Source organism: Seriola dumerili, unplaced genomic scaffold, assembly GCF_002260705.1.
Source record: "Seriola dumerili isolate Sdu_G_001 unplaced genomic scaffold, Sdu_1.0 BDQW01002192.1, whole genome shotgun sequence".
Taxonomy (NCBI): Eukaryota; Metazoa; Chordata; class Actinopteri; order Carangiformes; family Carangidae; genus Seriola; species Seriola dumerili.
Window position 1 is genome coordinate 49,205 of NW_019176447.1, and position 16,413 is coordinate 65,617.

General features: G+C 42.1%; 4 protein-coding genes across 4 annotated transcripts; all 4 read right to left on the reverse strand.

The window, feature by feature from the left end:
- Positions 1 to 632: 632 nt before the first annotated feature.
- Positions 633 to 3,225, reverse strand: LOC111239265 (protocadherin gamma-A12-like). The gene is made up of 2 exons (XM_022769103.1): positions 756 to 3,225; positions 633 to 647 (listed from the first exon to the last, which is right to left on the reverse strand). The coding sequence occupies exons 1-2, from the start codon at positions 3,147 to 3,149 to the stop codon at positions 633 to 635; spliced, it is 2,409 nt and encodes an 802-aa protein (XP_022624824.1). The 5' UTR covers positions 3,150 to 3,225.
- Positions 3,226 to 3,722: 497 nt separating this feature from the next.
- Positions 3,723 to 6,597, reverse strand: LOC111239266 (protocadherin gamma-A12-like). Its single transcript, XM_022769104.1, has 2 exons — positions 4,219 to 6,597; positions 3,723 to 3,743 (listed from the first exon to the last, which is right to left on the reverse strand). The coding sequence occupies exons 1-2, from the start codon at positions 6,595 to 6,597 to the stop codon at positions 3,723 to 3,725; spliced, it is 2,400 nt and encodes a 799-aa protein (XP_022624825.1).
- An 806-nt stretch (positions 6,598 to 7,403) lies between these two features.
- Positions 7,404 to 10,622, reverse strand: LOC111239267 (protocadherin gamma-A12-like). Its single transcript, XM_022769105.1, has 2 exons — positions 8,238 to 10,622; positions 7,404 to 7,427 (listed from the first exon to the last, which is right to left on the reverse strand). Exons 1-2 carry the CDS (start codon positions 10,620 to 10,622, stop codon positions 7,404 to 7,406), a joined length of 2,409 nt encoding a protein of 802 aa, XP_022624826.1.
- Positions 10,623 to 10,885: 263 nt separating this feature from the next.
- LOC111239268 (protocadherin gamma-A10-like) lies at positions 10,886 to 15,106 on the reverse strand. The gene is made up of 2 exons (XM_022769106.1): positions 12,523 to 15,106; positions 10,886 to 10,891 (listed from the first exon to the last, which is right to left on the reverse strand). The coding sequence occupies exons 1-2, from the start codon at positions 14,920 to 14,922 to the stop codon at positions 10,886 to 10,888; spliced, it is 2,406 nt and encodes an 801-aa protein (XP_022624827.1). The 5' UTR covers positions 14,923 to 15,106.
- Positions 15,107 to 16,413: the final 1,307 nt, after the last annotated feature.

A 16,413-nucleotide genomic window follows, 5' to 3' on the forward strand; every position in this document is an offset into this window, starting at 1 on the left:
TCGTTGATAACATGCACTTACAACCAAGGAAAGCTACTCGCTGACTACAAACAATTTACACCCACTTCAATACAAATCTCCTTGTTTTACGTCAAAAAGTATGACTGTAATAGACAGTACAAACTTTAATAGTAAATGGTACTTGGTTTTGTCAAGAAAACACACTGGTAAACTAAACCATGATCTAAAAAGTTTGACAGGTAAAAATAGAAGACATGACATGTGAATTACTCCAGAAAAAACATCAAAAGTATAGCCGCTAAGTTCAGCACCAAGGACAGAGACACAATGATATAGCTGCAGCTCTGCTCGAAGACTCAGAAAGACATACGGAAGGCGTGCGAACAAATGATACGGTTTTATGAAAAGTATACGCGGACAAGAGCAACTGTGTCTCAACTAATCACAAATATTTAAATATCTGCATAATACAATGAAAAATACCCCCAAAAGTTAACTCAAAAGAAAACTACAACATTACTATTTATCATGCTCCGTGATTCATTATCATGTTCACTGTATGCATTTCGGAAAAAGTTACGATAGTGGCTTTGACATGAAGATTGTAGTTACCTTTTAATGTGACGTGCATCTATAGAAAGTAACTACAAGGCAGGCGTGTGTTACATTGTTCAAATTGATGTTTTCTAAAGAAAAGGGGACACGAAAAACAAATAGACACATCTCTCATGTTATTGAAGGAGGCTTTAAAAGTGCTAAAAGAAATATGTCAAACAACTGACAGGTGTCCCTACCTCAAGAGAAGCATCACAACCTCCAAACGCTTCAGCAAAGTCTGATGGACTTTTCTTCAGAGTCAGGTCAGCAGGAAGCGTGTTGTCATTGTAAGAGGTCACAAACTTAAAGTCACTGGTTCTAGAACCTGTTGTCAGGTACGCGTCATAATTGTAAGTGCTGCGTAAAGTTCCTGTGCCGTCAACATCTGCGTAATTAGGAGGCAGATAAGCGCTGGGGATGGCGACTGCTCCGTCAAACAACAGTCTGGGCTTTCTCCTGCGACAAAACCTCACACCCAAAATGATGATGATGAAAGTCAGAAAAAAGGTGGACACAGACACCAGAGCGATGATCAGGTAAGAGGTTAGTTTGGAATTCTTCTCATCATAAGAAATATCCTTCAGTTCTGGCACCTCAGCCAAGTTATCAGAAATAAGTAAATACATGGAACAGGTGGCAGAGAGAGAGGGCTGTCCGTTATCTTTCACTGCCACAATAAGGTTCTGTTTCATGCTGTCAGATTCAGAAATGTCCCGCTGTGTCCTGATCTCTCCGCTGTGGAGACCAATAGTGAAAAGTCCCGGATCAGTGGATTTCACTATATGATAGGACAGCCAGGCGTTCTGTCCGGAGTCCGCGTCCACCGCTATCACTTTGGACACCAGAGAGCCTCCGTGTGCAGCTTTGGGGACCAGCTCGGTCATGAAGGAGTTGCCCTCCGGGGCGGGGTACAGTATCTGAGGAGAGTTGTCGTTCACATCTGATATGAAGACACTCACGGTCACGTTGCTGCTGAGCGGAGGAGAACCGTTGTCTCTGGCCATCACGTGGACTTTAAAGCTCCTGAACTGTTCATAATCAAACGACCTCACAGCGTGGATTACCCCCGTGTCTCCGTTAACAGACAGATAGGAGGACACCGGGGCACCGTTCACCTCACCAGCTAACAGAGAATAAATCACTGTACCGTTTTGTCTCCAGTCGGGGTCTCGAGCAGTAACGGAACATAAAGTGGAGCCAGGTTTGTTATTTTCAGTCACATATGCGCTGTACGACTGTTCCTCAAACACAGGTGGGTTGTCGTTGATGTCAGCTACAGATAACTCAACAGTTTTAGAGGAGGACAGAGGTGGAGAGCCCTCGTCAGTGGCAGTGATTGTAATGTTGTAATCAGACACTAGTTCACGGTCCAGTTGTCCTGTGGTCACCAGAGAATAATAGTTTTTAATAGAAGGAACCAACTTAAAAGGGACATTCTGCTGAATGGAGCAGCGGACCTGTCTGTTATTCTCAGAGTCTCTGTCCTGCACGTTAATGATGCCCACCTCTGTACCAGGTGACACGTTCTCAGGTATGGGGTTAGACAGTGATTTTAAATATATAGCCGGAGCATTGTCATTCACATCCGTGACGTCAATTATCACTTTTGCTTCTGAAGAGAGCCCATAGCCATCTTTGGCCTCAACAAACACTTCGTATTTGGATCCCTCTTCATAATCTATGTCACCTGTCACACTGATTTCTCCTGTTTTCTCATCCAGTGAAAAAAGCTTTCGTGATTTATCAGAGAGTCTGCTAAATTCATAGGTAACTTCTCCATTGACTCCCTCGTCTGCATCTGTAGCACTTACAATGATAACTTTGGTTTTCAAGGGTGAGTTTTCCGGTAATGCAGCTGTATATACGGCCTCGGTAAATACTGGGGCGTTATCATTAGCGTCAAGAACAATGACGTGTATGACTACAGTCCCGGATCTCTGAGGAGAACCACCATCCACAGCCGTGAGCAATAATTTCATTTCCTGCTGCTCCTCTCGGTCTAACTCTTTGTCTAAAACCAACTCACCATATTTACTGCCAGCACTTGTCGTCTGTATACTAAACACAAAGTGAGGGTTTTGTTGCAAAATGTAGCTTTCGACTGAGTTCTTGCCTATGTCGGCATCGTGGGCTGCATTAATGCGATACCTAGCTCCTTTGTCAGCTGACTCTGTGATTTCAAACTTGATAATATCCTTCGGGAAAATTGGTGCATTGTCGTTCACGTCCTGCACCTGCAGGGACAACCGGTGTAACTCCAAGGGATTCTCTAATAGCAAGTCGAATTTGAGAACACACGAAGGCTTTTCTCCACAATGCTCCTCTCTGTCTATTCTGTCAGCAACCAATAAATCCCCGTTAAGCAGGTTCATCCCGCAATACTGTCTTTCGCTTCCCTCTATGTCAACGCGAGCTTTACGAGCAGACAGTCTTCCCACCTCCAGTCCCAGATCCTTGGCGATATTTCCAATAACAGATCCGCGCTTCAGTTCCTCCTGTACAGAATAGCTCAGGTCTCCATGAGCGTAGTGTACCACAACAAAGAAAAAGACAAAGCCACAGCTTTGAAGAATCCGCTGTCTAGCCATCATCCTACAACAGCGCTACACAAATTAAAACAGGGTAGTTTCAAGCAGTAAAAATAGGTTATTCGGTCAGTATAGGTGCCTTCAGTGCATTTGTCGTCTTTGTTGAAGGCTGTAGGAAGACAGGGCTGGTCAATCCCAATTGTGGGTGGTTTGCAAAGCAGACTGAACATGCGACTCCATAGCTGGTCTATACTGACACCGTGAGTATAAATGTATTATAGCAGTTTTCCATAAGTGATGCCAATGTTTAAAACACATTATCAGATCATTTGGCCTCAATGTTGGTATAAAAGCTTATTTTAATAAGGTAGTTTGAATAAAATGGGAAGTTTGACCTCTGTTCTATTAGGAACTCTAAACAAGAGTGTGTCTCCTGAAGAAAACCACCAAAAGAATTTCATAATGTTACCAGTAAAACAACGTTCCCCAAATATTAAGCACTGTGTTATCACAGATCATGCCTTGATAGATAGATGTATCAAGATCGCGTAAAGAAGCTGATCTCTCCCTTTCTCTCTCTCTCTAACTAAAAGAGATTACAATATTTTTATTTCGTGGAATATTCCAAACACTGACTCAGGTTGACCCAAACACCTCCTAAATGACATAACAGACTCTCAATAAGGATACGTGTTACGCATAAACAACACAGACTCAGAAAAATTACAGCATGCATTTCATGTTGCACAGGTTCAGTAAGATGTGTTATTGAATTCACCTGTACTATGAGATTGAGAACAAAAGGGGATAATAAATATCCTGGATAAAAGTCAAACAAATGTATCAAGAAAACATAAGATAAAGTGTAATCTAAAACGTTTGAGAGGTGACAAAGAGAGGAAAGAGTAACCGCAAATTTCAGCACCAAGGACAGAGACGTGAAGAACACGCTCACACACGAGCAGACACAACGATGATGTGTAAAGGAAAATTATACAATTTTCAAATCGATGATATATGAATATGAGACCATACAATTTCTAATAAATACATACGACTGTGGGAGAACTCCTCTGAGCTCTTGAAAATATCACCAAACCTAAACTAATAAAAGTAAAACAGCTTTTCCTACCTCAGGAGAAGCATCACTATCTCCAAACACTTCAGCAAAGTCTGATGGACTTTTCTTCAGAGTCTGGTCAGCAGGAAGTGTGTTGTCATTGTATGAAGTCACGAATTTAAAGTCACTGGTTCTAGAACCTGTTGTCAGGTAGGCGTCATAATTGTAAGTGCTGCGTAAAGTTCCTGTGCCGTCAACATCTGCGTAATTAGGAGGCAGATAAGCGCTGGGGATGGCGACTGCTCCGTCAAACAACAGTCTGGGCTTTCTCCTGCGACAAAACCTCACACCCAGGATGATGATGATGAAAGTCAGAAAAAAGGTGGACACAGACACCAGAGCGATGATCAGGTAAGAAGTCAGTTTGGAATTTTTTTCATCGTAAGAAATATCCTTCAGTTCTGGCACCTCAGCCAAGTTATCAGAAATAAGTAAATACATGGAACAGGTGGCAGAGAGAGAGGGCTGTCCGTTATCTTTCACTGCCACAATAAGGTTCTGTTTCATGCTGTCAGATTCAGAAATGTCCCGCTGTGTCCTGATCTCTCCGCTGTGGAGACCAATAGTGAAAAGTCCCGGATCAGTGGATTTCACTATATGATAGGACAACCAGGCGTTCTGTCCGGAGTCCGCGTCCACCGCTATCACTTTGGACACCAGAGAGCCTCCGTGTGCAGCTTTGGGGACCAGCTCGGTCATGAAGGAGTTGCCCTCCGGGGCGGGGTACAGTATCTGAGGAGAGTTGTCGTTCACATCTGATATGAAGACACTCACGGTCACGTTGCTGCTGAGCGGAGGAGAACCGTTGTCTCTGGCCATCACGTGGACTTTAAAGCTCCTGAACTGTTCATAATCAAACGACCTCACAGCGTGGATCACCCCCGTGTCTCCGTTAACAGACAGATAGGAGGACACCGGGGCACCGTTCACCTCACCAGCTAACAGAGAATAAATCACTGTACCGTTTTGTCTCCAGTCGGGGTCTCGAGCAGTAACGGAACATAAAGTGGAGCCAGGTTTGTTATTTTCAGTCACATATGCGCTGTACGACTGTTCCTCAAACACAGGTGGGTTGTCGTTGATGTCAGCTACAGATAACTCAACAGTTTTAGAGGAGGACAGAGGTGGAGAGCCCTCGTCAGTGGAAGTGATTGTAATGTTGTAATCAGACACTAGTTCACGGTCCAGTTGTCCTGTGGTCACTAGAGAATAATAGTTTTTAATAGAAGGAACCAACTTAAAAGGGACATTCTGCTGAATGGAGCAGCGGACCTGTCCGTTATTCTCTGAGTCTCTGTCCTGCACGTTAATGATGCCCACCTCTGTACCAGGTGACACGTTCTCAGGTATGGGGTTAGACAGTGTTTTTATATATATAATCGGGGCATTGTCATTCACATCAGTAACATCTATGATGACTTTGGCGTAAGAGGTTAATCCCAAACCATCCTTTGCTGTGACACGCAGTTCAAATGATGATGCTATTTCAAAATCGACCGCGGTGCACAATTTTATATCACCTGTCTTATGATCAATAGTAAACACTGACTTCACGACTTCTGAAATGTGTCCAAAATCATATGTAACGTCTCCATTTAGTCCCTCGTCTGCATCAGTAGCACTCACTGTCAGCACGACAGTTCCTAGTGGAGAGTTTTCGGGTAAACTGGCTTTATAAACGGCCTGGCCGAACACTGGGACGTTATCATTAGCGTCCAGCACAGTGATGTGAATAACCACAGTACCTGACCTTTGAGGAGAACCACCATCCAGAGCTGTAAGAAGTAGATTTATTTCCTTTAAGTTTTCACGGTCAAGCTCTTTGTTTAGCACAAGTTCCACGGAATTAGTCCCAACGCCCAGGATAAAATTATCATTCTGTTGCAGGTTGTACGTCTGAACTGAATACTTGCCGATATCCATATCATGTGCTTCCTCTATAGGAAAACGAGCACCCTTTGCGGCGGATTCACTTATGTCTATATGGATCAATTCTTTATTAAATTGAGGAGAGTTATCATTTATATCCTGGACATGTAGACTAATGCGGTGCAATTCTAATGGATTTTCTAACATGAGCTCCTGTTTTAAAGCGCAAGATGCTTTGTCTCCACATAGGCCCTCTCTGTCGATCCTCTCTGCAACAGTCAGATCCCCGTTACGGAGGTTTATGTCACAATAATGTTTGTCGCTCCCATCGGTATCAATGCGGACCTTTCGAGCGGACAGCGTACTTGCATCAAGACCCAAGTCTTTGGCGATATTTCCAATCACGGATCCACGTCTCATCTCCTCAGGAAAAGAATAGCTTACATCTCCACTGGCAAAATGCAAAGAAAGGAGCAGTAAAGCAACGGTATAGCTTTGTGATATCAATCCCGTAACAGCCATCGTGACGCCGACCTGATACAGCAAACGTGTCCTTGTCGGTGAACAGGAAAAGAAGAATTTAAACCTAAACCATCACAATCCAAAACCAAGTGTCTGCCTCTCGATGATCATCTGCAAAACCGTAACTCACGTCTTGCGTCGACAACAGTGGGTCGATTATCAACACACAAACTACAGCTGGTACATAGCGACACCGTGAGACTACTCTACAAATTGCATACTTTCCACTTGAAAGAAGACTGTACAAGCCATACACTTAATAAAAACAGACTTCTATAGAAAGCATATTAATTTAGAAGAGAAATTATAGTGTGAAATATCTTGAGACATATAAAGACGATCCAGCATTAGGAGTACTTCTAAAACAACACCATTATTTCACTTGGTCACCTCATATTGAGCACGGCTAATTAGATGTGAAAAAACTACTCCTATGTGACTTGATATTTATATCCTTGTAACATGTTAACACTGGATAAAATCACCAACTTACTGAAACAGTGAAGGGAATGGCCAACTTCATTACTCAAGTAATGTAATGGATGATTAAAGGCAAATGAGAAACTATACTTCAGTAACATTTTTTCTATGTACAGTGAAACACAGATGAAACACAGATGAAAACTGCACAAATTATTAAGTGCAAAAAAGCGCAAAATTTGATTTGATTCCAAGAGGATAATCATTCGCTCAACTACAGGCCTATTAAAATCTCTCACAGTATTTCTCTCAGTATTTAAAAATTCAAACACACTGCAAGAAGAGCAAGACTCAACTGCAGAATTGAGATGATATGGGAAATAGATTCAAAACCATTCAAACACCAGCAACTGAAAAAACATAAAGGTAAACAGGATATTATCCCGGAACGTAGATTACTTGAATATATAGGCTATAAGATGAGGAATTTGATACACGTTAAGACTCCTAAAACCAAAGGCGAAGTTGTACAGTAGAAGAAGTCAATGAACAACATAAACAACAGATGAAGAACCAAGCCCTTTAGAAGTATAGAACATCATATTTTTTACAAGGTATTCGCTTCCCATTAACGAGGAATGGGTCATTCTGTACCCATAAAAACAAGCACTAAGACAAAGACATGTTTAATCTTTCCCTCAGGGGTAAAATTAGAGTGTAAAAGCAAGGAAATGATCAAAACCTGAAACGTTTTCTATGATTTTAAAAGACAAAATTTCCTCTTAACATGGTGACAGTAGCCAAACATTTGCTAAGAATAAAAGAAATCAGGAGGGAATAAATGCGCCAGGATTTAAACACCAAAACCAACACCCTTTTCAAGACGGTACAAGGAAAGCCCCAAATGGAACTAACGAGAGCTACAGTGGAATAAATGTAAAACCCATCTACAGATCAACCATTGAGTTGGTATGTTGTAAAGAAGAATTAAGAATCATCGTGGGAGAGTTGAGCCTTTAGTATAACTGAAATACTGCAACGACTTTCTAGAGCAAAATGCCTTAAATTAATCTAATTTATAGCGACTATTGGTAGATTCTTTATTGATAGGCCTATTTTAAAAAGTGATTGTATCAATACAAATTCCATACTGTCGATCAAAAATCTGAAAAAGTGAGAAGCCGTTTTGTTCTGGTAAAGTAATGGGTCAAATGTCTTACCTCAGGAGAAGTATCAGAATGTGTAAAGGCATCAGCAAAGTCTGTTGGACTTTTCTTCAGAGTCTGGTCAGCAGGAAGTGTGTTGTCATTGTAAGATGTCACAAACTTAAAGTCACTGGTTCTAGAACCTGTTGTCAGGTACGCGTCGTAATTGTAAGTGCTGCGTAAAGTTCCTGTGCCGTCAACATCTGCGTAATTAGGAGGCAGATAAGCGCTGGGGATGGCGACTGCTCCGTCAAACAACAGTCTGGGCTTTCTCCTGCGACAAAACCTCACACCCAGGATGATGATGATGAAAGTCAGAAAAAAGGTGGACACAGACACCAGAGCGATGATCAAGTAAGAGGTCAGTTTGGAATTCTTTTCATCGTAAGAAATATCCTTCAGTTCTGGCACCTCAGCCAAGTTATCAGATATAAGTAAATACATGGAACAGGTGGCAGAGAGAGAGGGCTGTCCGTTATCTTTCACTGCCACAATAAGGTTCTGTTTCATGCTGTCAGACTCAGAAATGTCCCGCTGTGTCCTGATCTCTCCGCTGTGGAGACCAATAGTGAAAAGTCCCGGATCAGTGGATTTCACTATATGATAGGACAGCCAGGCGTTCTGTCCGGAGTCCGCGTCCACCGCTATCACTTTGGACACCAGAGAGCCTCCGTGTGCAGCTTTGGGGACCAGCTCGGTCATGAAGGAGTTGCCCTCCGGGGCGGGGTACAGTATCTGAGGAGAGTTGTCGTTCACATCTGATATGAAGACACTCACGGTCACGTTGCTGCTGAGCGGAGGAGAACCGTTGTCTCTGGCCATCACGTGGACTTTAAAGCTCCTGAACTGTTCATAATCAAACGACCTCACAGCGTGGATCACCCCCGTGTCTCCGTTAACAGACAGATAGGAGGACACCGGGGCACCGTTCACCTCACCAGCTAACAGAGAATAAATCACTGTACCGTTTTGTCTCCAGTCGGGGTCTCGAGCAGTAACGGAACATAAAGTGGAGCCAGGTTTGTTATTTTCAGTCACATATGCGCTGTACGACTGTTCCTCAAACACAGGTGGGTTGTCGTTGATGTCAGCTACAGATAACTCAACAGTTTTAGAGGAGGACAGAGGTGGAGAGCCCTCGTCAGTGGCAGTGATTGTAATGTTGTAATCAGACACTAGTTCACGGTCCAGTTGTCCTGTGGTCACCAGAGAATAATAGTTTTTAATAGAAGGAACCAACTTAAAAGGGACATTCTGCTGAATGGAGCAGCGGACCTGTCTGTTATTCTCAGAGTCTCTGTCCTGCACGTTAATGATGCCCACCTCTGTACCAGGTGACACGTTCTCAGGTATGGGGTTAGACAGTGATTTTAGATATATAACTGGAGCATTATCATTTATATCAGTAACATCTATTATAACTTTGGCGTACGAGGTTAGCCCTAAACCATCTTTAGCTTTCACTCTGGTCTCAAAAGAACTCCTTTCTTCAAAGTCAATCACACCAGTTACTCTGATTTCTCCCGTTTTAGGATCAATAGAAAACACATTTACATCATCGTCAGATACATGACCAAACTGATATGTCACATCTCCATTCACTCCTTCATCTGCGTCAGTAGCACTGACTTTAATCACTATGGTATCAGGAGGAGAGTTTTCAGGCAGACTGGCTTTATAAACGGTCTGGCTAAACACTGGGGCGTTATCATTAGCATCCAGCACAGTGACGTGTATGACTACGGTACCTGATCTCTGAGGAGACCCACCATCCAAAGCTGTGAGAAGCAAATTCAGCTCTTTTTGTTTCTCTCGGTCAAGTTTATTTTCCAGTACGAGTTCAACCTTGTTACTGTCAACAGCGAGAATAAAGTTGTCGTTCTTTTGTAGGCTGTACCTCTGAACAGCATTTTGACCTATATCTGCGTCATGGGCCTCCTCGATGGAGAAGCGATTGCCCTTCTCAGCTGACTCGCTTATTTCCATTTCAATCAAATTATCGTTGAATTGCGGGGAGTTGTCGTTAACGTCTTGAATATGAAGACTTACACGATGAAGCTCCAAAGGATTTTCCAACACCAGATCTACTTTTAACACACAGGAGGGTTTCTTGCCACAGAGGCTTTCTCTGTCAATTCTCTCCATTGCTGTCAAATCCCCGGTACTCAGATTAATGTCACAGTACCGCTTACTAGATCCCTCAAAATCAACACGGGCCTGTCGTGAAGATAAGGTCCTCAGATCAAGACCGAGATCCTTCGCTATATTTCCAATAACAGACCCTCGTTTCATCTCTTCTGGAACAGTATAACTCAGGTCTCCATGAACGAGGTGCAGCGTTACAAGAAAGGAAGCGAAGCAGAAGATCGGACGAAGCGCTGGAAATCCTTTGTCTCCCATCCTGACAAAAAAACGTGCCATCGGCTCGTACAACTTATACCATTTCATGTAAAAAATGAAATATATTGAAAAGGATTCAATATTCTCCCACTTAATGCCAGGTTGAAACTCGATAAAAACATTCGAGGATTGAACTGGTTCTCCGGAAAATTAGAACTGATATCAATGCAGTAGTGGGTGGAGTGGTGTGTGTTCGTTTTCTGTCAGCCAACAGCGACGCCTTGAGTCGCGTTTTGTCTTCACATTGATATAATGAAATATTCTTACGTCTAAAGTTTCAAAACACAGGTCATATTCAGTCATGGATACATAAACTGTGAATTATTGTTTTTAAAAAGTTACAACACACTGGGTTATACTAATGCTAAGAGAAAAATACCAAACGTTGACTGAATATGAGTTTTCTTCGATTTTACTCATTAGTCCTAATGATTTAACTATCTGACCATGCAGACAGAGAACAAATATATACCCAGTAACCCTCTGTCACCAGATCTAATGAGGTCTAACAATGGCCAAGGCACACCAGGAACGCACGATTCAGCACGTGAGACAAATACAGCCGCTCACTACTAAACAGAAGATTTAACTTTAATACAGGATATTTCAGTATATAAGAAATGTTTACAGACAAATTATTGCTGGTAAAACTCCTTTCATGTACTTCAAACCAACACCTGATCTGTTCATTGTAACTGTTTCAGCTTTAGAGATCTGGGATGTTGTTCACCCCAGAATATATTTGATCTCAACTGCATTTGGTTTGTGGCCCTCAAAACACAAAAAGATACTCTCTTTGCTCTAGGTCTGTCAAGATTTTGTACGTAGCAATAAACTAAAAAACATTCTACATTTTTAGCCTCGAAAAGCGAAGAAGGACAAACCTTGAAGTGTTACACTGCAACGTAAACAAGCACTGTGAAATCGAAATGCACATCAAACTATGGGTGACCGCTCCATATTAATATCGTGAAAGGATTCAACATACTCAATAATGAAAAATCTTTTTAATTAATTATATTATTTGTAGTAGCAGCATAATTTGTAATGCCTGGGTCTAAAGTCTGCGAGCATGTCTGTAGATAATGAATAACATCACAAGTTGCTCTTGTATCTAAATACCATGGACAACGGCATCTTTCCATGGTGTTTTCAGCACCATGGACAGATGCCGTGAGATTTGAGAGGGCTGACAGAACAAAGAAAATAAATGTAATGGTCTATGGGCTTAGTCCAGTGTTTTAGACAATTTAATAAAAGTTAACACCTATTGATTATAAAGGTAAAGCTGTTGGCCTGCGCTAACATCTGATTTTTTTTTTAAAAAATACGGCTGAATCAGCAGTCATACTTGCACTTAACTGTGAATATGTCGAAGGAATTGTGAAGTAGTCCTTAAGGCCCAGAGTTTCGGGTGGAAAAGAGCATGTCAAAACTACTGACAGGTCGATTTTAAAGCGATTTCAATCCATGAAGACAATTAACATCTTAGACGTTTCAGTGACCAACGTTATTTGCCAAGGGTTCATACTTAATGTTTAACTTCGTGAAATGAGGCCCTACAACAAAATCTATGAGAATGCTATTACTAACTAGGTTAACAAGGAGAAGAAGTGCAGGGAAAAAAAACGTGTTTAAAAGAGAGTGGACAAATGATAGGTTCCATAGTTATTGACAACAAGTGCAAAAAATATGATAACAATGACTGACGTAGTAAATAGATAATGAAGAATGAAAAAAAATTCCACTCTTTGAGAAAAAATTCCACTTCAACAAGCACACAACACTTGAACTTTAGAGATATAAAGATGGCCGGAAAAAGACAGCCATTGAGAAAGCTCAAACAACAAGCCAAAGATTCAATAGGCATGACAAGTCTAATACTTTGATCAGCTCCTACCTCTACAGATGCCTCCAAGTCTTCAAACGGGTCAGCAAAGTCTGAAGGACTTTTCTTCAGAGTCTGGTCAACAGGCAGTGTGTTGTCAGTGTAAGATGTCACGAACTTAAAGTCACTGGTTCTAGAACCTGTTGTCAGGTACGCGTCATAATTGTAAGTGCTGCGTAAAGTTCCTGTGCCATCAACATCTGCGTAATTAGGAGGCAGATAAGCGCTGGGGATGGCGACTGCTCCGTCAAGCAACAGTCTGGGCTTTCTCCTGCGACAAAACCTCACACCCAGGATAATGATGATGAAAGTCAGAAAAAAGGTGGACACAGACACCAGAGCGATGATCAGGTAAGAGGTCAGTTTGGAATTCTTCTCATCATAAGAAATATCCTTCAGTTCTGGCACCTCAGCCAAGTTATCAGAAATAAGTAAATACATGGAACAGGTGGCAGAGAGAGAGGGCTGTCCGTTATCTTTAACTGCCACAATAAGGTTCTGTTTCATGCTGTCAGATTCAGAAATGTCCCGCTGTGTCCTGATCTCTCCGCTGTGGAGACCAATAGTGAAAAGTCCCGGATCAGTGGATTTCACTATATGATAGGACAGCCAGGCGTTCTGTCCGGAGTCCGCGTCCACCGCTATCACTTTGGACACCAGAGAGCCTCCGTGTGCAGCTTTGGGGACCAGCTCGGTCATGAAGGAGTTGCCCTCCGGGGCGGGGTACAGTATCTGAGGAGAGTTGTCGTTCACATCTGATATGAAGACACTCACGGTCACGTTGCTGCTGAGCGGAGGAGAACCGTTGTCTCTGGCCATCACGTGGACTTTAAAGCTCCTGAACTGTTCATAATCAAACGACCTCACAGCGTGGATCACCCCCGTGTCTCCGTTAACAGACAGATAGGAGGACACCGGGGCACCGTTCACCTCACCAGCTAACAGAGAATAAATCACTGTACCGTTTTGTCTCCAGTCGGGGTCTCGAGCAGTAACGGAACATAAAGTGGAGCCAGGTTTGTTATTTTCAGTCACATATGCGCTGTACGACTGTTCCTCAAACACAGGTGGGTTGTCGTTGATGTCAGCTACAGATAACTCAACAGTTTTAGAGGAGGACAGAGGTGGAGAGCCCTCGTCAGTGGCAGTGATTGTAATGTTGTAATCAGACACTAGTTCACGGTCCAGTTGTCCTGTGGTCACCAGAGAATAATAGTTTTTAATAGAAGGAACCAACTTAAAAGGGACATTCTGCTGAATGGAGCAGCGGACCTGTCTGTTATTCTCAGAGTCTCTGTCCTGCACGTTAATGATGCCCACCTCTGTACCGAGAGGGGTGTCTTCCGGTATGGGATTTGTCAATGACTTAATGAACGTAATAGGGGCGTTGTCATTGACATCTGTGACGTCAATTATTAATGTACAGGATGACACTAATCCAAGACCATCCTTAGCTGTAATTTGCATTTCATAGGTCGACAACTCCTCATAATCTATTGATCCACTTACTTTTACTTCACCAGTTGTCTGATCAAGAGAAAACACGTTATTGCTCTCATCAGAAATGTGATCAAATTCATAAGTCACATCTCCATTCACTCCCTCGTCTGCATCACTTGCGCTCACTGTGACCACTACAGTGTTTAAAGGAGAGTTTTCAGGAAGACTGGCTTTATAAACGCTCTGACTAAACACTGGGGCGTTATCATTAGCATCCAGCACAGTGACATGAATGACTGCAGTACCTGATCTCTGAGGTGTGCCTCCGTCTGTTGCCACAAGCACAATCGCTAGTTCCTGCTGTTGTTCTCTATCCAGCTCCTTCTCTAAAACTAACTCACTGTATTTTCCTCCTCCGCTTTTTGCAACAACATTCAATCTGAAGTTCTCGTTTGCCTCGATGCTATAGCCCTGGATGGCGTTTTGACCGACATCTGCATCGTGGGCCTCATCTAAACGATAACGACTTCCTTTGTCTGCCGATTCCCTAATATCAAATTTTATTGATTTCTTTTTGAACTGCGGTGAATTGTCGTTGACATCCTGAACGTGAATATTAATGCGATGTAGCTCTAAAGGGTTCTCTAAAACAAGCTCCTGCTTCAAAAGGCATGATGCCTTTTTGCCACAAAGCCCCTCTCTGTCAATCCTATCAGCTACAATTATGTCTCCGGTACTCAGATTAATGTCACAATAACGTTTGCTGTTCCCGTCTGCATCAATGCGAGCCTTTCGAGCAGACAGTTTGCCCACCTCAAGTCCTATGTCTTTCGCTATATTTCCAACAACCGAGCCGTGTTTCATCTCCTCTGAAAAAGAATAAGCCACATCTCCAGTGACGGTTCGCAACGATATAAGAAATACTCCCAAGAAGGTAACCAGGCCGAGTGCTGAAAACGCTTTGTGTCCCATTTTCTTGGAAGACCAGTGCCGAATCCTCCACAGCCAAGACTTGGAAACTAAAAATTACCAGCCAACCGTAATCCTCTTCAGACAATAGGAGCAGACCAATTATAAATCTTTCGACTTTGCTGCTTCCAACGAGGAACAATCTGTCGTGGTTTGAAAATGTACTAGCATGTGGGATAACCTGATGCAAAAGCATAGAGAAAAGCTAGTGGACAGCGACACTGTGAGCAAAGTGTAGGTATTACAAAATATTTAAATAATTGAGTGCTCTGATGAGAAAAAAATGAAAGAGTAAAAACAAAGTCCAGGCTGCATGATTCAATCATAAATAAGACACCAATAACAAATGTAGATGGCCGTCTTTTGTTGTAAACTCCAGTGTCCATTTAACTACTTAAAGTTGGCTTTATTGCAAAACAGTGAAGAGAGAGGGAGCCTGTAAGGGTTGGGTTAGATTCAGCACCATGGATAGATACTATTGTACAATGTAACACGCACCATGGACAAGGACCCGTAGACCATTTATCATGAGATACAACGGACTTACCAAACAGATAAAAAATAAACTAATACATACGAAAGAGTGCTCCTATTTCTGAACATTATACAACAATTCATGTGTTGAAAACCACTTCTATAGGCTACCATGTTTTTTAAATAAATTACTGTGCAAAAGAGACTACATTTCGTAAAAATATGGGTAATATGGAGTTGAATTCATGAAAAAATGTTGGTTTTACATAATAGCCCAAATCATTTTATATCGTTTCCTTTCATTTTCTCCTACACCTCAGGGCAAGCTTAATGGAAAATGTCTTCACGCCAATCACAGGTCTGTAGTAAAAGTTAATGGCGCTGAATAAACCTCATTTGGTTTAATGCTATTCACCGCTTACTATCGCCAACCACGGAGGGAAGCTTCAATGTCAGTTCAATCAGGTAATTATACATATGAAACAATTCTGATAGACAGAGTTACGTTCAAATGTAACGTTTAATGAAAATGCAGGAAGCAGTGTGACGGCCATACACTGTATTTGGAATCCGATTTCTTCTGCATCAGACAATGCAGCGTTTAGACAAGATTATGCAGACTTCAACCAAAAATCGTGCAATGTGATGATGAAATAGCCGCATATCCCAGGAAAGGCCTTCACAAAAAAATTCTCAGAAAACAAATATTTTACTTTATATCGTTGAGATTTTTTCCCTGCTAGATGTCTTTCTAGGTAAGCATGTGTCATTGCTTGCTAGGGCAAATGACTAAATATTCTGATGGGCAATCACATGACATGTTTTCAAGATATGTTTGTCTCTATCAGTCCACCCCTTTCAACTATCTTTAAAGCAAACAAAGCTGATTTGTAATGGTTTCGGTATATAAACTCCGCACAAATAAAGCAATTTCACTTTGTTTAAAAAGAGCACATGTGCCTACCTCCAGGGGCTCCAAAGAATCTTGAAATGCATCAGCAAAGTCTGATGGACATTTCT

Excerpts from the sequence above, each read along its gene's own strand:
- LOC111239267 (XM_022769105.1), bottom strand. The coding sequence starts at position 10,622 with ATGGGAGACAAAGGATTTCCAGCGCTTCGTCCGATCTTCTGCTTCGCT. Across the intron at positions 7,428-8,237 it reads ATTCTGATACTTCTCCTGAG|TTGCTGGTGTTTGAATGGTT; the intron begins GTAAGACATTTG and ends ATGTTTTTTCAG.
- LOC111239268 (XM_022769106.1), bottom strand. The coding sequence starts at position 14,922 with ATGGGACACAAAGCGTTTTCAGCACTCGGCCTGGTTACCTTCTTGGGA.
- LOC111239266 (XM_022769104.1), bottom strand. The coding sequence starts at position 6,597 with ATGGCTGTTACGGGATTGATATCACAAAGCTATACCGTTGCTTTACTG. Across the intron at positions 3,744-4,218 it reads ATAGTGATGCTTCTCCTGAG|GAGGTGTTTGGGTCAACCTG; the intron begins GTAGGAAAAGCT and ends TATGTCATTTAG.
- LOC111239265 (XM_022769103.1), bottom strand. The coding sequence starts at position 3,149 with ATGATGGCTAGACAGCGGATTCTTCAAAGCTGTGGCTTTGTCTTTTTC.